An 18,801-nucleotide genomic window follows, 5' to 3' on the forward strand; every position below is an offset into this window, starting at 1 on the left:
ATTCGATCGTTCCTATGACAGCAATATGATATCGTTTTTCCGACTTTATTTTATTAAATTCGGAAAACGATATCATAACAGCGTAAATCTGCGTTCTGAAAAAAAGAAAAATGCATGTTATTTAAAACGAGTATTCTAACTCGTGTCACTGTATACTGTGTTTATTTCCGCAAGTTTCTGGTTAAGAACACTCTTTATTGAATAAAATGAAACCGAAAAACGTAATTAATATGATGAAAAAATTATTTATTTACTTTACCATTGTCCTCCTTTACAAATGTTTTTATTAACTACATTTTTTTAACACACTTTCAATGCTGATATTTTTCATATATGGAAATTTAAAAGTACACAAATCAAAGGAACAGAAAAATGCAATGAAAATCTTTCAACAGCTAGTTATAATTATTTGATGTTTAACGCTATATAATTATTTATAAATAATTGCCTAGGCTTAGCGTTGAGAACGAGTTTTTATTGATCGCATTATGGGATGTAATGCAGCTATCAGAATTATGTTATGTATATTCTCATCGCCGGTTTGCTTTACTCTCTTCATTCCACTCTCCCTTGTTGTATTTGGTCGCAGTTAAATTGTATATGTATATAAAGCAAATATTTAAAAATAATGCCACGCTTATTTCCACGCCTGCTTGAGCAATTTCCGCGACGCTAAATGCTTAACAATCAACGAGCCCGATGTGAGCGCGACTAGCACTATGGAAATAAGAATATAGTCAAAGTCTTCCTTTAACAAATCGAACGTCTTCGAGGGCGCCACACGTGTAACAAATAAATCTGCAATAGAAGACAAGTTTGGTTGGTATTAATTTGACACACGTATATGAAAATAAATTTAAATATTCAAAGGAGAATGTGGTAGCTACATTTTATTTGCATAGCTAATAAGACAGCTGCTATTCAAGGCAAATATTTATAAAAATGGTTAATTGGGAATTACAAATACTTCTTTAAGTAAATGATACACACTTAAAATCATTCAGGATGAGCTTGGTGTATCAAATGATTTTGTGCTGTTTGTTTTTTATAAAATCGATAAAAAATATTTTATTGAAAATCTATATATATTGCTTACCTAAGCCCGTAGCAACGACTAAACAGGTACTCTCCAGACCACTGGGCGCAGTATAAATATTCCGCAGACGGGCGACCGTCTGGTTGTAATTAATATGGCTCTCCGTTGGCAAAGGCAACTCGGGTATGTATGGAATGGCTCCTTCCTCACGTCCTTGAGTGGTGGATGCAATGGGGCGACGAGGATCCAACAAATGCCACGGCATTTCGACAATAGAACCACTGGCGGTGCCGACTAGAAATATTGCGAAACATCGTATTGCAAGTTTTTAACAAAAAACTGTTGTTACAGCTTACTCAGCACATGCTTGTTGGTAATGCCGCGCTCTGTGATCGTCTCCCTAAGAGTCTCAACAATTGTGGGGAGTATATAAGACTGACGCTCCACAAGCGGCATGGGTGGAGCCTGCAAGGAGCTCCAAACGCTGTTGTTCGCCTGAGTCTTGCCCTCGTATAGTTCAATGGTCGCTGTAAAGTGGGAGATTATTGGTGATTAAAATTCACCAAATGCATCTTATGTTTTATGCTTTTTAACTTACTAATCTCTGTGCGTCGCACTTTCTCATTGAAATAGGAGTAGGCAAGCCAGTTTTCTGAATGGACAATGCTAATGGAGCACGCACCTTGCGATGCGTTATGGTAAAAACAACTGAGCCGGAGACCACATCAACGAGATACAAGTTGAGCACGGCTGTGAAACGGAGGACATTTTAATGAATCACAATTAAAACAAAGTGCACGAAGACTCACATTTGTGTGTGGCATCTGGCGCCTGTGTAACAAAGGCCACTAAATTGGGGTTGATGTACTTGTATAGCACCGATCGATCGCCCAACACACGGCCCTGAGAGTGAACATGCTCGATGGGGTTCTTGCCGGAAACACCGATAATCTGCTGCTCTGAGTTATGGCCGCCCAGACGGGCATTCCATACATGCGTGCTCGACAATTTCTAGCGGAAATGATTCAATTATTTAATGGCCCTTAGGCGGTAAAGTTGATTTACTTACGCCGCCCGCATATTTGACGAAGTAGCCGGCCAACTCCGCGGTTCTTACATCGGCTGTGTACAGATACATGCCATCGGCCTTTAAAAGAAGGTGAATATTTGTAAGCCCAGTTGGATTACCATGGTATCTTGTTTCTTACCAAAGGCGTCGCATGTTGGGGATACACATGAACCTTGTTTGATGAATCCAATAACAGGATGCCCTTTACAAAGTCCTTTTCCGTTTCACCTAGCAACGATAGCTGCTTGATTTTGTAGTCCAGCTGAATAAGTCCGCCTTCCGCAGCTTTTCCAGTAATGGGATTAAAACGGTAGAGCACTCCATTGCCATTGACCTATGAAAAGAAGAATAACAAGCTAGGAATTGTTTATAGTTATCAGTCTAACTTACAGCGTCCTTGCCCAAAATAGTACACAGAGGCTGAAGAGGAAAGTGTTTGGCCGACCGCTGAACAATCAAACGCATCTGCTCGTCGTTGTCAAAACCACTGACATTGGGAAGATAAAGCTGCCAGTGATGCTTTCCCGAGATGTTGTCAATCCCAAAAATCTTTCCAGCACGCGTTAGCAGAACCAGCATCTTGTGGAGGCCAAAGGAATCGCGGACCAGGCCAGCACGCTGAGTGTCCGTGGGCGGTGGACCGAGACCGATAACATGAAGAAACAAGCTTCTAATTTGAACAGCTTGTGTGGTGATGCGACGCAAAAAAGCACTGACAATGTCTCCTGTTTAAATGGAAAATTCGTAAAATGAGCAAGAAAATGTATTAAAATAATTGAAGTCTTAATATAAGCTTTACATATATATATATGAACCAATTAATTCAAAATATATTAAGTTTCTTATCTTTTTTTTCATATCCATTAGTTTACAATTTACTATTAAATACAATTGGATTACTGAAAATGGAACAGTTCTTATAATTAATTGTTAAATGGCAAATAAAAAAGTCTTAATATAAGCTTTACATATATATATATGAACCAATTAATTCAAAATATATTAAGTTTCTTATCTTTTTTTTCATATCCATTAGTTTACAATTTACTATTAAATACAATTGGATTACTGAAAATGGAACAGTTCTTATAATTAATTGTTAAATGGCAAATAAAAAAGTCTTAATATAAGCTTTACATATATATATATGAACCAATTAATTCAAAATATATTAAGTTTCTTATCTTTTTTTTCATATCCATTAGTTTACAATTTACTATTAAATACAATTGGATTACTGAAAATGGAACAGTTCTTATAATTAATTGTTAAATGGCAAATAAAAATGCTAACATGTATTAGTCAACGGTCGTGTTTATATTGATTGTGGTTATATACATTGGTAATTAATTGTTTTTGCAAAATTATAAAAACAACAAAACAATACTTTTAAAAAACACAATTTTAGTCCTAAATTGCTGTGGTAATTCACTTACTTTCGAAACTTGTAAAATCCCCTTTGGTTTGCATTTTCAAAAATAAAAATTTTAGAATTTTGCTTAAAGTAACGCTTATACTAGTAAACACTCACCGGCCTTGCCCTTCATCTCGCTCTCCAGAGTGCCCTCGGTATCGGCAAGAGGCAGATCCACAAATTGCGAGTCGATTACATTGGCCAGCGCCTCCTCACGCGACCAACGGATGCGTCCTTGCTGGACGGCCACAATAGATTCGGAACTGGTGCTGAACAGGAAAAGGCAACTCTTGCCCTCGCCATTGCGCTTCTGTTTGCAGTCGAAGTTGCTAAGCTCTGGACTTCCGAAGTGCGCGGGGAAAGGCAAACTCTGCTCTATTTCAGTCACCGGCTCGCAGTTATCCAGATACACGGCATTGATCTTGACAATCTTTTAAAAACCAACAATATTAACAAAGTTGTCAATCCGTTAAAAATGCAAAACACACCCCAAAAGCAAGATCTGAATACGCCAAGATCTTGCGGTAGTTAAAGCTGCCCACGGTGTAGCTGGATGCTTGCAGTCCAGGGCATACAGATTGGTCCTTGTTGACACTGATAAGATTGCCATCAACAATCACAACACCGTTGAGTCCCTGTTGGATCGTGTAAAAAATGTACAACGTAAGTATGGATAAACAATTCTTTTTAACTAAAAAAATGTTTAGCCAAATAATTTGTCGAGCTGTGTGACAAGCGCACTAAATTATAATTAAATTAATAACTAGTTAGCTGGCTGCTGTGACCTTCGACTCTGAACTTATTGAAATTATCTGAATTATTTATTATGTAATTTATGTAATTTTTCTTCCTCGTCAAGTCCGTCTTTTAGGCCAGTCATTTAAGTTAAGCAACTGCCCTTGTCATAGCTTAATTAATATCTAAAAACTTGTTTAATAAGATTTGATTAATTATAAAGTACGAAATAATAATAAAAGTTGATTTCGATGTTTTGATAAAGACTAAAATTATGTTTCTTACCGCCATGGCTTTGAGGCTTCCCTTGGGCTCCGCCTCGAGCGAAGTCCGGATCACCTGACCGCTCTTGGACACCAGATCCAGGCTGATTAACTGCTTGCCGTCCACACAGACGTAGAAGGTGCCGCTGAGTGAGCAGCTCTCCGGACTGATCCAGGAGGCCATCAACTTGCTGGTGCTGCCAGTGCTGTGGCCCGAGCTGGCGAAATAGGCGGTGACCTCCAGGTGGCTCCGCCAGGCGGGCAGCACGTGGTAGAGCACGGATCTGCTGTAGAACCACAGCGCCTCCTGAGCCCGCTCAGTGTTCAGCGGCATCATGGACCACTCCCACTCGAGGGCGCCCATGTTGGTGTTCCAGCCACGCACTAGAGCAGGCGCATGTCCCTGTACGGTGAGCATGTCGAAGCCAAGGTTGCTGCCCATCGGAGCGGCGGCCGTGTCGCTGCTGTCGTCAGAAAATCCACTCACTTGCAGTAGCTTGATGTCGCCGCGCGGCTTTTGCTCCAGCACCTGGCGCCACACCAGCTCGCCGGTCTTTACGCACAAGCTGGCCACCACTCCCTCATGGGTGCTGACCAGAATCCGCGGCTGGAAGTGGTTCAGGTCCACCCGGGATTGCTTCAACGCGCCCACATTCACGCCTCGCCTGCAGAAGACACATTTATCTGCCAGGTCAATGGTCATTTATCAGGCCACACTCACCAGTCAAACTTCTTAATCTGGTCTTCGTACAGGGCCGAGCAGGTGCCCAATAGCAGAAGCGCCACCGAAAGGCCGGTTAGTAACCACTTCTCCTGCATGTCGTCCGCCTTGCTTTCTCCCCTTCGACTCCTGCGAGCTCTAGTTATTCAACTTCCGATGCCTTTTTATGTTATAAACTAATAGAAATCCACATTAATTTGTGTTTTCCGTCACAGCAAAGAATGAGAAGAAGAAATCGGAGCAGGGTTGGCTACGCCAATGATATCGATATTTGATCGGTGCCTAACCCGATACTCAAAACAATTGTTATGCCCTGCTCACACTGCCGCTGGTTTTGCTCTTACAGTGCCCGCTCTAGAGAGTAAACACTCGGTTTTCCACTGCTAAAATTTCAAAATAAAAAAAAAGGTTTTATAAATGTACTCTTGTGTTCAGATCTTTTTTCATATTTAAGGGCCATATATAGGGATTGACACAACTGAACGGTTGAATATCTACAGCGATCATGTTCGTTTCCAACCTTGCTGAGCTTAAAAGGGTTGAATAAACTCACTCATATTCATGATTTTTAATTCATTTCGTTTTGATTTGCGAAAATTCAGAAATAAACAAACCAATATCAGCTGTTCGTACCACTCACATGTCGGAGTAGCATTAGTTAAATGCTAATGCGCCAATGGAATCAGGCTATCAGAGATGGAAAACATCGATGTTGTCTTGCAGAACATCGATTTTACCGATGTTTTGAAAACATCGATGACATCGGTGTTTTTCCACCGCTAATTTCTTTAAGCACGAACCAAAAACTCATACAAATTATAATTGACTATCTCGAAAAAATTAAAAAAATCATTTAAATAACCAACCGGTAACCAAACAAATAGCTTCGTGATTTCCACGTACGCGAGGGTGGCCAAATAAGTCCACGGCATTTACGGGTGTTGCGGCAACACGAAGCACAAACAAAATAAATATTACGTTTCTGCCTCCAAATGTTTGAAAAGAAGAGCGATAAGGTCAAGCAGGCTGAGCACAAGCCGCGGGACGATGGCGTAGAACTGGAGAGCCAGTTTATAATGCGCGTGCCGAAGGTAAGATATTGGGCTTTATTTTCACCATGTCGGCTAATTATTGATTCTTGGCTAGGAATTGGCCGACAGTGTCCATGAAGCAATAAACGCGGGCACCGTGAAGGACCGCCTGACCATCCAACTGGACCAGGACCTGAGGTACGGCGAAGTGCGACTAGACGACCAATTGCTGTACACAAAACTTCTGGACTTGCCCACTGTCGTGGAAAGCTACAAGACCATCGACAACAAGAGCTTCTACAAGTCGGCGGACATCTGCCAAATACTCATTTGCAAGGAGGAGCCGGAGGACGAGACGGAGAAGGAGTCGCCCAACAAAAACAAGAAGAAGGATCCCAATAAGGTGGATAAGAAGTACCTGTTTCCGCACGGCATCACTCCGCCCTGCAAGAATGTGAGGAAACGTCGGTTCCGTAAGACTCTAAAGAAAAAAAATGTCGAAGCTCCTGAAATCGAAAAGGAAGTAAAGCATCTGCTCCGCATTGACAACGAAGCTGTCAGGGTTGACTATGAAATCATCAACGAGGAGGATAAGCCAATGGATGACCTGGATCAATCGGAAATAAAGCCCTATAACGATGCGGATGATGATCTGCAGGACGAAACCACTATGCATGCCAGCGATAAGACGATCATGGAAATGAGCTCCCAGCAGGACATCAATGTGGAGTCTGACGATGACGAAGCCAGCAACTTTCCCTCACATCGGGCGCCCAACATGGGAGTTGCTGCCCACGACATCTTCGGCGAGGAAGTGTCTACAACGGATGACGAGGACGAACCAAATCGGGGCAACAACAACATTCAGCAGCGGGAGCTGGAAGAGTCTTCACGCCTCTCGGCGGATGATTCACGCATGTCTGACTTCTTTGGCGCTAGTGGCAGTAATGCCGGAGCCGGCGGCATGAAAATGGAACAAAATGAGTTCAGCAAATCAATGTTTAATCATGAGGCAAGCAGTCCCAAGCTAAGCGCCGCCGGCTCCAGCTCCAACCTGGCTGCTCCTAGTGGCTTTTACGACACCCAGATGTTGTCCAAGCGAGAGGAGTTCGAGAATATGGAGTTCATAGACGAGCCGCAGCCGCAGTTTACGCAGCAACAGGTGCACCAGAAGATCAGTCAACTAACGCGGCAGATCAGCGAGCTGAAGGCGCAGCAGGTACAGAAATCCACGGAAATCGCGTCCATCCAGAATGCCACGCTGAAGCAACGTATGCAGGAAACATTGGATAATCTCTACACTCAGGTCATTGAAAGAGAACTGGAGCTAAAGGACTTTGAGAACATGTTAGAGTCCTAAAGCTAAAACAGAGTGTAAATGGACTGTCGAAGACTAGTAGTTAGTTAGTTTTATTTAGTTTTATAAAAAAAGTTATAAATAGCTTTTTCATCATAGAATGCCGGTCGGTGATTGTTTAATATTAACTGCAACTAGGTAAGTTTATCAACCTACGCCAAGAAATTTTGTTTACTTATTGGGCTTATCATTATTCTCTGTAAGTCTTTACTTTATTAGAATTGATAAGTTAGCAATAGCCATAAATCTACAAGGTCTCATAGAAAAAATGTATTCTTCAAAGCTATCAGCATTCTGCAGTATCATATAGAAACTCTGTTAAAAGTGACGAATGTGTGACGCAGCCATAATCCACATATGAAATGATGCATAGCTTCGGCTTGTCGAACATACCTTGGGTTGAGATGGACGATATCGAATACGTAATTCCATATCTTGAAGGCCCACGCATGCATGTATCATATTCAAAAGTTAATGCAAGCAACGGTTCTGGTATGATCATAGTCTAAATGTCTTTATTATTGGCATTCGCAATAACATTTTACAGATATTCAAGATGGGCAACAAAGAGGATTATATTTTGTACTATAAGTGTGAAGTTCCAGAGACAAAACAACACGTTTTAAATCAATGTATTTTAGTTTGGGAAAGCACGTTAGCTTTTCACTTAAGATCTAAGAAGGTAGAAGGTAGGTGTGTAAATAGGAATGGGAGGGTTTTAAATCTAGATAAACTAAATGCAAAATTTTGTGACAGCAATTTGACGCCCTCTATGGCTTGTGATACTGCATGAGTTACTTTTTTCGTTTGTGGTGGGCAAAAGTGTAAAAAACTGGTTTCTGAAGGCCAATTCCTTACGTTTGGAACCAGGCTTCATTTGGAATCACCAACTCAGCTCATCGGGCAGCCCACCGGGATATTCTCCAGTGAGACAGGCGGTGCAGTGACCTGTGGGCTTGGACTTGTCGTCCGCTGCATCCCGGTGCTTCAACTGGACTGCTTCCACCAGTCCCCCCACACTTAGATAAGCTAGACTGTCGGCGCCCACATGCCTGGCTAATTGTTTGGCATTCAGTTTGTTGGCAATCAATTCTTCACGAGTTGGAATATTGATGCCCATATAACACGGATACTGCAGCGGCGGGCTGGCAATGCGAATGTGCACCTCCCGGGCGCCGGCATCTCGCAGCAGCTTAATGATGGGTCCAATGGTGTTGCCTCGCACGATAGAATCGTCTATCAAGACCAACCTCTTGCCAGCCACGTTCTCGGACAGAGCTCCGAACTTCTTGGCCACTCCCAGCTGCCGCAACCTGGTCGAGGGTTGAATAAAAGTGCGTCCTACGTACCGATTTCTGCAGAGAACCTCGGCAAACTCTATGCCAGACTCACGGGCATAGCCATGAGCCGCCGCTGTTCCGGATTCGGGAACGGAACTCACGATATCGGCCGTCACGGGAGCTTCACGCCACAGCTGCCTGCCGCACTGCAGGCGCACTGTGTAGACCATCTGGCCCTCGAAGATACTATCTCCGCGGGCGAAGTAAACGTACTCAAAGATACAAAACGCCATGCGCTTGAAGTCGGGCCTTTCTACGATGTCCACCGTACGGTAGCCACTCCGCGAGAGTTCCACAATCTCCCCTGGCTCTACTTCTCGTACGTATCTGGCTCCGATGGAGAGGAATCCGCAGCTCTCACTAGAAACCACCCAGCCATCAGCGGGCGTTTCAGCACTATTGCCATGCCCAGCATTGATGGGAACGATCTTTCCTATGCACAATGGCCTGTTGCCATAGGTGTCCCTCACGGCGTAGATCTTGTCCTTCAGCATGATTACCAGCGAGTAGGAGAGCGGCGCCAGCATCATAAAATGCCTGATTCTGGCCGGCCAGTTGGGGCCATCCAGTTCGGAAACATCCTCCGGCGCACAGCACAGCGATTGGGCGATCAACTCACTGTCGCTGTGGGTGGACAAGGCCCACTCCCCTGGCCAGAACCTCCCTCCGCAGAGATTCGTTGTTGACCAGCTCGCCGTTGTGGGCCAGGGCCAGTGCTCCATGAGCCGTGTGCACCACAAAGGGCTGGCAGTTGACCACTCCGGAACCGCCGGCGGTGGAGTAGCGCGTGTGACCGATGCCCAGGTTCCCGCGCAGCTTCTTCATGGAATCATCGTTGAAGAGGGTGCTGATCATGCCCATGCCCTTGTGCACGTTGAAGTTCTTGGAGCAGTTGCCCTCGCTAGTGGCTATACCAGCGGATTCCTGCCCGCGATGTTGCAGTGCCACCAGTCCCAAGCAAATCACGTGTGCAATGTCCATTTGTGCTGGCCAATCCCCGCAAGCGATGGCCCCAAAAACGCCACACTCGTGGGTCAAACCGGTTAGCTCCTTGCTGGCCGAGATGGATTTGGTTGCCGATTCCGATTCCGATTCCAAAGTGGGGGTCACAGCCTCTTGTTGCTGCTGCTGCTGCCCGACCACGCGCACATGTTGCGACTGTTGCTGCTGCTGTGGCGTTGACATGTTGCTGCTGGGAGACAAGTGCAATATGGTAACTTTGAATTGCCGATTGCAGTTCGTGGCGCAGTTGGCGTCGATCTGACTTACCTGTTGATTTACGCAACGATTTTATAGAAGAAAAATCCTCGCACGCTCGCACGCAGCTTAATTTTGTGTGGTGGTATGGGAAGGGGCCGTAATCGTACGAGATCAAGCCCAATATCGATCGGTCGCTGCTATCGATAGTCTGTGGCCCCGGATCGATAACAGCGTTCATACAAAAATCCCTTCAACAACTTCAGTTGTAGGGCTTTTTCGAGCTCTCCATCTATATTAGTAAGCCTTTCCCTATAAAATGAATTATAAAGTTGAAAAACGTTCCATTTTCAGTAAAATAGTTATTGATGACCGAAATCGGTTCAGAAGAACTGGATATCAAAAACAAAAAAGGCAGGAAAACAAGTGAAAAACGTTATTTACTCTTAAGAAAAAAATTATACCATAAAAATAAATTTGAATGTAACTTTCTGAATTGATATCTGGAGGATTGAATTGATTGAAATGTGTAATTTTTAAACTTTTTCATATTTATAATCTGGTTTCTCTTAACATTTTGTACTAAATATTAGCGAAATTTAAACTAAGACACATTAAAAAAAAGAATTAACAGTTATTGTCAAGTTTAAATAAATTAAAATAGCATGTATACGAAAGTCAAATATCTAAAGTATAATTTTTTAACCATATGTTTGTTTCCTTCCTTTCTATTTTGTTGTTGCGTATGTATATATAAATATACATATATTTTTTGGTTGATAAATATATCGAAAACCAAATTATATTAATCCAATCAGCAATGCGCTGTGCAAAAAAAATTATTTTATTGTCTTTTAATTTTTAAAAAATTTTGTAATATAAAGAAAATGTTTTATACATTATACAACTTGTTGGACAAGCCTGTAATTTACAAGAGGAACATCTTCCAAGCAACAGGCATTATATAAATTATAGCCTCCATTTATAAAAAAATTTAATTTATAAACTTGACAAGTAACTGAATTAAATGCGATTGGTTTCATTTTTTGGTGTCATGATGAGGGAATCGGAATTTAATGAAAACAGCCAACTTAAGTACTTGAATCGATATTCGAATTCCGCTTTGTACATCGTGCAGTTGAGTGATAAGATAACTTGTGGAATTAACTATTCCATTTACAAAAGAGCGAGAAATTGTGCCTGCTTTTACGCCTCGTTAGGGATAGCTAGTGAAATAACTACTTCGAGGGACAGCGCTTTTCGGTGAAGAATGGAGCCTCCTTCAGCTTGGCCTTGTCGGCCTCGTCCAGAAGTCCCTTGGCCTGCTCAATGTCCGCCCGAATGGCGGCAATCAGCGACTCCAGGGAGTCGAAACTGCGCTCTGGTCGCAAGAATCCCACAATGCATATCTTAAGTATCTGGCCGTACAGGTCGCAGTTGAAGTTGTGCAGCATGTGCGTCTCCACGCTCTTCTCCTTGTTGCTGTAGAAGGGATTCCAGCCGACGCTGAGAACCATTTTGTACACGGGTCCATTGTCCACGTTCGCCCAGCCGTAGTACGCGCCCGTGGGCAGTGATTCCGGCAGGGATTTCACCACCTCCAGCGGAAAGTTAGCTAACAAGTGGTTTGGTTATCAATTAGCAATGACCTTTAAGGTTCACTTGACGTCGCCACCAACCTGTTGGGATGCCCAGCTCTTTGGAGCCACGTCCGAATCCCTTGACGATCTCGCCGCTAGCGAAGAGAGGTAGTTGGCTGAGCATTTCCCGGGTATCGCTGGACTCTAACCCTGTGCTGCGGTGGCGCTTGATATGATTTCCCCAGGTCAACGAGCAATTAATTTGTGGTATTCTCTGTGACCGCAAAGCGTAGCGTGCCAATTTATCGAATCTGGCGAAGAATCAAGCGGGGTTCCCTACAGAGCTCGATGTGATTACCGCCTAGCCACTCACATAACTATTACTTTTCCCATTGATCAGCACAACATTCACAAACACAGACATTCAGAAAAAGTTCGCACTCAGAAAGTTACCAAATCAGCTGTTTGAAAAGGGAGCTGCCAACTTGTTGCAGTTTTTTGGAGCAGGCGCGTAGAACAACTTATTTGTGAGGGGGGTTCCCATTTTGTTGGTGCGCAAAATAACGTATATTTTTTATATAATATTAATTTTTTCAATTCTTATTTTTGTTCACCAATCGGGCACGTATTAGTTAAGCTGTTTAAGAATAACATGTACGTTTACCAATTAAATATATCGTACAGTTTTTATCACAAGGATGGGATAATTTGAATTAATTTTCTTAATATAGTTGCTAGCTAGCTGTTTGTTTATATATAAACATCCTAATAATATATAAAATTGGGTTTTAAAATATTTAAATATATATATATAATTTTAATACATAAGTTGGTTTTAAGTTATCACATGTAAAAAAACATGACAGCAGAATAATATGTGAAAACAATACTGAATGCTAATGGAGTAACATCTTTGCACCTGTAGCGGTAGCACCCTGTTCAAACCTCATGCACACACACTTCTTCAGAAAAATGTACTGTTCATTTTTATGAATTACCAGCGATGAGTCCATCAAAACCATTGTAAAATCACAGTCCACGGGGAAAGTGTTTCTTGGAGATTATTTGACCATGAAGATCGTGAGGAACGTGTGCCGGTTTTGTATGGACGAGACCGCCACCCTGGTGAACATCTTCACCGATGTCCGAGATCCGACTCTCGACAGGCCGGAGATGAACCTCTCAGACATACTGGTCCAGTGCACCAATCGCCCAGTGGAACGCGGGGACCTCCTGCCGCAGTACATCTGCCTGTCCTGCGTCCTAGCCGCCCAAAACGCCTTTCGGTTCAAGTGGAAGAGCGAGCGGAGCTACCAGCACTACTGCCAAGTCCTCAAACAGCCTTATCTGCCGGAAAACAAGATGGAAAGTGGTCCTCATCAGGAGCAAAAAGTGGAAGCGCAGCTTCGAACAAACTCTTATAAGTATCAGAACCTACATCAGAAGCCGATCCAAGGAGATCGGCGTAGTCATCAACAGCAGAAACTGGAATCGCAGATCGATCAGAACCATGCAGATGTTCCAGCCGAATTTAATTCAATTCCAGATCTCCGCAAGAGGCCTACTGCAGGGTAATACATTCTTGTAATTGGATTTAAGTAGGCTTTTCAATGAGTTACTGTGAATTCGAATAGGCTTCTAACTGCGATCCATGAACTATTTATTTCGTGATCTTTGGGAAAAGTGATTCACAAATCCAGGAGACAAAACACCTTTTTATATTTAAAGGTTACGAATTAACATACGTATCAAATCGTCAGCACCCTTTTCGATTTAATAGGAATTTATTGAAATAAAAAAAGGTTACATTGAAGTTGATAACAAGAGAAACTTGACCGAACGGAACATATTTTCTTCACGAAAATTCCTAAGAAAGCGTGGTCAATCGAGGATTTCTTGGGGTTTTTGGAAGTAAGGACCGTAAACTAGATAAACCCAATTTTTATACCCTTGCAGAGGTTATTATAATTTCAGTCAGAAACAACGCAGTGAAGGAGACATTTCCAACCCTATAAAGTGTATTTATTCTTGATCAGCATCACTAGGAGAGTCGATCTAGCCATGTCGGTCTGTGCTTCTGTCCGTCCGTTACTACGTAAACTAGTTGTCTTTCTATTGCAGGTAGTACATAAGTAGGAACGAGCAGGATCGGACGACTATAGCATATATCTCCCATAGGACCAATCGGACAAATAATTGAAAAACAAATTTTATGTCTGCTGTTTTTTGATTTTTTTTTAAGTTAATTTCCACAAAATCGGAATACTATAACACAAAGCTCCCATGGAAACAATAAAAATATTAAAAAATATATTTTGTATTTTTTTTTTTTAATTTCTTTTTGACTTATTAATAATTTGACGGTTCAGAATTTCACTTCTAATTTTGTTAATATCGGAAAACGATATCATATAGCTGCCATAGGAACTATCGAATAATTGAGCTGCAAATAATTGCAAAAATTAAATATTCATGAAAACATTAAATTATGATTACTTGCGTATATGTTTAAAAACATTGAAGCTATAATGATTTGCAGCTCAACTATTCGATAGTTCCTAAGGCAGCTATAAGAGATCGTTTTCCGATCTGAATAAAACTAAAAGCGTAATTCTGAACTGTCAAATTATTAATTAATCATAAAGAATTTCTAAAAAAAAAAATACAAATTAAAAATTAAAATTAAATAAATTAAAAAGTTAATTTTTTTAAAATTTTTTTGTTTTATATATATTGTTCCTTTGGGAGCTTTAAGTTATAGTCGTCCGATTTTGATGAAATTTAAACCGTAATTCTGAAATATTTAACCATTACTATATCTCGAAGGACAAAAAAAAATAATAAAAAAAAAGCTAAGTTATAATTTTTTTTTATTTTTCCGATTGTTCCTATGGGAGCTATATGCTATAGTCGTCTGATCCGGCTCGTTCCCACTTATATACTACCTGCAATAGAAAGACAACTTTTGGGAAAGTTTCATGCAGATAGCTTTAAAACTGAAAGACTAGTTTGCGTAGAAACGGACGGACAGACGGACATGGCTAGATCGTCTCTCCTAGTGATGCTGATCAAGAATATATATACTTTATGGGGAGATGTTGCCTTCACTGCGTTCCAAACTTCTGACTGAAATTATAATACTCTCTGCAAGGGTATAAAAATGCATGCGAAGGCAAAAAGTTTAAAAACGTGGCTGAAGCGGTCCGAACGAAAACAATTTTATAAGTTTATTTTTTCGTTGAATGTTTGCTAATTTTTTCGTAACAAAATTTGATATCCGAAATTGTGTTTGTTTAAGATGCGATAGTGGCGACATTTTTTTCTGTTTAGGAGGTGTTTTTATTTGACATAGTTGATATAGCTGCCATATAACTGTTATACTAACCATACAGTTATATGCCGACTATTCAAAGAGTGTAAAAGTTAGATTTTTGAGGTGATGTTAATAATTGGTGGCTGATCGTTCAAAAAGCTAATAAAAGATAATGGCATGCCACAACAGCTAACTAAATCGAATTATTACAATTTTCAGGAGGGCCAAAATGATGCAGCGACGAGTGCGTTCCGATGCCAATGGCAATTACAAGTGCCCGCACTGCCCCAAGATGTTCTCCTCTCAAACTCAGTTGAGGGCCCATATCAGTAACATGTGCCACAGGTGCCCCTACTGCCCACGGTCGTGCACTAATAAGTACAACCTGCGGCGACATCTGCTGACCCACATAAGCAAGCCAACGCACAAGTGTCCTCACTGCGCAAAGGCCTTCGTGCGGAAGGATTACCTCAAGAGACACCTTCGCAGCCACGACAACGACGGCCCGCTCTCCTGCAGCGAGTGCTCGGCCGTGTTCAGCGAGGGCCTCCAGCTGAAAATTCATCGGAGGGAGCACCTACCGAAGCTGGGGTCGATCGAGTCCGATTCCACAAAGGACCTCGACTCGGAGCTGAGCGATCAGGAGCAGGAGCAGGATATGAAACCGCAGTGCGCAGAGAACAGCATCAGTGGCCGTCGGTCAAAGGGTCAATCTTTGCCTAAACCGTGGGTGTGAGTTCAGTGCACTATTTGAACGATTTTAACTTTATTCTGTTTCCGACTAGAACGGGCGATACGTTTTTCGACAAAGAGAATTTGAGTAGTCATAATGTGCTTGGACCCAAGCTGCTGCGGTGGGTAAAATTGTTTATGAGAAACAGTATTTTTGCTGGCCTTGTGTAACTTAACTTGCCCCTTTTTGTAACTTTTCAGCAACTGGGATCCTCTAAAACCGGATGTTTCTTTTCAAAGAAGCACAAGCGAGGAAGCTGACCCTAAAAATAACGATATGAGCTTTCTTACCAACAGCAAGCCGAAGTGCCATGTTTGCTTCAAGGACTTTTTTAGTAATTCCAACCTGAGACGACATATGCTCATCCACAATCGTGGTCCGGACCCAGTAAAATGTTCTTACTGTAGCAAGGAATTCCGCACAGAGTCACATCTCAAAAGGCATGAGCGTGGTCACTCGGGAGATCTGTTTCGCTGCGAGTTCTGCTGTTTGGTGTTTGTGGATGTGGAATATTTGCGAAAGCACAAAAAACGTATTCACAGCAACACCTTGGCATCGATCCAAGGGAAGATAATGTCCAAGAGGATGGCCATCCCGGCGACTATATATGAGAGAGCCTAACATAACTAGCAGAACACTTTTTATACCTACTGTTATAATATCAAATTCCTTTGCTGGCTGAAACCTAATCATTTGTTATTTGGTACTTAAATTTAGTTTTCTCGATTGTGTTTTTAATTCGATTTGTTCAAAATAATTTGAACGTAAGGACCATTGCGAGAATTACTGTCATATTGTGTAACTATAATTTAAAGATTACTATTTTTGAATATTAATTGAATATGTCCAGTTCATTGGAGTATGGATTGACCACTCTAGGAGTTCGGTTACATTTAATCATAATTTAACCTTTGAAGAAACGAATCTTGATATTTTTTAAGTTGCTTGACAATTAAAAAATAAACAATTTTTAGATTTAATCTTTAAATAGTGTATTCTACCCTTTATCCTTTTTTATCCCTTTAAACCCAACGGTTAAAACGGTAAAAAATAAGTTCGAACGAGGTCAAAAAGTGCGTGGGCCCGTTTGTTCAAACTTCATGAACGCTCGTTCATAACATTTTAAAACAATTTGGGGTGGAATTTCGAACCATTCTAGATTTTGTTCGTTCTTTTTTTTGTGTAAATAGTAATAATAGTAGCCGCTGTAATTTTAGAAGCTTTCAATAAATAAGTGAAAATTGGCGTTTACATTTTTATTTGTTACTGGTATACCAATTTTTGGTTCCATTTCACATTTGCTTCCTATATGGTCGTCTTTGATTTTCCTTTATAACAAAGACCGAAATAATCGTTATTGAATCATACCATGTGAAACGGGCAACACATTTTTTTAAATGAAAAATAAGTATATTTTGATATCGGAACCAATAACATAAAACATTATATGACTTTAAACAAGAAAAAAAGCTATCTTCGGTATGTTGAAGTTTATATACCCTTGCAGTTATAACAATTATTTAATAAAAATATTGTACAAAATAAATAAATAGAAACACATTTTTGGTTGGTATATATTTATTCGTTCAACATCTGTCGAATAGACTTTCCAACCTTTCAAACTTTTTACGGTAAATAGATATCAGATTTTTGTTGGGTTAAAATTAATATTTTTAATATTCCGTTTTTTTTTTATGGGAGTTATATGACTTAGATCGGCCGATTTGAATCAAATTTAAAACGTAATTCTTAAAAAAGAAACCATCACTAAATATCGAAAAACTATCTACAAAAATTTAAAAACAGCTAAGTTATAACTTTTTTCAATATTTTTCCGATTGTTCTATGGGAGCTTATGCTATAGTCGTCAAATGTTGATGAAATTTAAACCGTAATTCTGAAATATTTTACACTTACTAAATGGCGAAGAACTAAAAAAAAATTAAAAACAGCTAAGTTATAATTTGTTATTATTTTTTTCCGATTGTTCCTATGGGAGCTATATGATTTAGATCGTCCGATTTTGATGAAATTAAAACCGCAATTCTGAAATATTTAACCACTACTAAATGGCGAAGAACTAAACAACAGCAAAGTTATAATTTGATTTTATTGTTTTTCCGATTGTTCCTTTGGGAGCTTTATGCTATAGTCGCTATCGGTATAAAAAAAAACAGAGCAAAATTTAAAAAAAAGTTACGGATTCGGGTTGTTTGTATTGCCTGCTCTACAGAAATATAGATTTCTGACTTAATTTTTAAACATGAAATGCGGCTGTGGCTGAGTTTTCCGACCATTTGATACCCGTTACCCGTTTCAGACTAAATATTCGCCAAACAAAACAAACAATGTCTATGTGGAGTTATCTGTCGAACTGCATTGCGGCGTCAGAAGATTTAACTGACAGACTTTCGCGATTTGTGGGCGTTAAAGTTTATTTAAAAATAAATAATGGCAGCTATATAACATCGTTGTCCGAATTTATAAAACTAAAACTGTACTTCTGAAATAGCAAACCATTGTGCCGAACTATATTAAAATCAATTGAGAAAACGCGAAAACTAAAATCGTATTTTTAATATATTAAACTATTACTATATGTCAATTTTAAAGCAAATTGAAAAAACTGCGAAGTTACATTTTTTATTTTTATTATTATTTAATTTCAATGGGAGCTATATGACAAAGTCTTCAGATTTAACAAAACTAAAACCGTCATTCTGAAATATTTAATCTGTATTAACAGCAGCGAAGTTATAATTTTGTAACACATATTTTTCCGATGGTTCATATGGAAGCTATATGATACAGTCATCCTATCTGGCCCACTTGTTTACAACCTACAACAGAAAGACAACTTTTGGGAAAGTAGCTTTAAAACTAATAAAAAAAAACACATTTTAATTAAGCAAATTAGAAATAATGGTACCATTATTTTTAAAGTGCATTGTTCCGAAATTATATATGAGATATAAGCAAAATTATTCGAAAACAATCAAATTATCGGAATTC

General features: G+C 40.4%; 5 protein-coding genes across 7 annotated transcripts; 2 read left to right on the top strand and 3 right to left on the bottom strand.

The window, feature by feature from the left end:
* Window positions 1-225: 225 nt before the first annotated feature.
* LOC128252920 (ER membrane protein complex subunit 1) lies at window positions 226-5,500 on the bottom strand. Its single transcript, XM_052981142.1, is given in 14 exon segments — window positions 226-798; window positions 1,097-1,330; window positions 1,393-1,563; window positions 1,635-1,706; window positions 1,709-1,786; window positions 1,846-2,047; window positions 2,106-2,183; window positions 2,245-2,439; window positions 2,496-2,830; window positions 3,542-3,562; window positions 3,637-3,949; window positions 4,008-4,154; window positions 4,540-5,182; window positions 5,239-5,500. Coding segments are annotated over 14 exon segments (2,748 nt in total). The 5' UTR covers window positions 5,337-5,500; the 3' UTR covers window positions 226-637.
* A 530-nt stretch (window positions 5,501-6,030) lies between these two features.
* LOC128252929 (transcription initiation factor TFIID subunit 7) lies at window positions 6,031-7,778 on the top strand. Its single transcript, XM_052981158.1, has 2 exons — window positions 6,031-6,329; window positions 6,385-7,778. The coding sequence occupies exons 1-2, from the start codon at window positions 6,231-6,233 to the stop codon at window positions 7,627-7,629; spliced, it is 1,344 nt and encodes a 447-aa protein (XP_052837118.1). The 5' UTR covers window positions 6,031-6,230; the 3' UTR covers window positions 7,630-7,778.
* Window positions 7,779-7,917: 139 nt separating this feature from the next.
* On the top strand, window positions 7,918-16,649 carry LOC128252927 (uncharacterized zinc finger protein CG2678). Of its 3 annotated transcripts, none has more exons than XM_052981155.1 (4): window positions 7,918-8,118; window positions 15,276-15,788; window positions 15,842-15,910; window positions 15,990-16,649. In XM_052981155.1, the coding sequence occupies exons 2-4, from the start codon at window positions 15,286-15,288 to the stop codon at window positions 16,408-16,410; spliced, it is 993 nt and encodes a 330-aa protein (XP_052837115.1). In that variant the 5' UTR covers window positions 7,918-8,118; window positions 15,276-15,285; the 3' UTR covers window positions 16,411-16,649. The 3 variants fall into 3 exon arrangements, with proteins under 3 accessions (XP_052837115.1, XP_052837113.1, XP_052837114.1); XM_052981153.1 differs by lacking the exon at window positions 7,918-8,118 and adding an exon at window positions 12,699-13,314; XM_052981154.1 differs by lacking the exon at window positions 7,918-8,118 and adding an exon at window positions 12,699-13,314 and having other exon boundaries at window positions 15,276-15,782.
* On the bottom strand, window positions 8,120-10,550 carry LOC128252925 (amidophosphoribosyltransferase). The gene is given in 3 exon segments (XM_052981150.1): window positions 8,120-9,604; window positions 9,606-10,155; window positions 10,236-10,550. Coding segments are annotated over 2 exon segments (1,641 nt in total). The 5' UTR covers window positions 10,152-10,155; window positions 10,236-10,550; the 3' UTR covers window positions 8,120-8,509.
* LOC128252939 (putative riboflavin kinase) lies at window positions 11,095-12,204 on the bottom strand. Its single transcript, XM_052981171.1, has 3 exons — window positions 12,117-12,204; window positions 11,843-12,054; window positions 11,095-11,778 (listed from the first exon to the last, which is right to left on the bottom strand). The coding sequence occupies exons 1-3, from the start codon at window positions 12,134-12,136 to the stop codon at window positions 11,402-11,404; spliced, it is 609 nt and encodes a 202-aa protein (XP_052837131.1). The 5' UTR covers window positions 12,137-12,204; the 3' UTR covers window positions 11,095-11,401.
* Window positions 16,650-18,801: the final 2,152 nt, after the last annotated feature.

Source organism: Drosophila gunungcola, chromosome 3R (assembly GCF_025200985.1).
Source record: "Drosophila gunungcola strain Sukarami chromosome 3R, Dgunungcola_SK_2, whole genome shotgun sequence".
Classification (NCBI taxonomy): Eukaryota; Metazoa; Arthropoda; class Insecta; order Diptera; family Drosophilidae; genus Drosophila; species Drosophila gunungcola.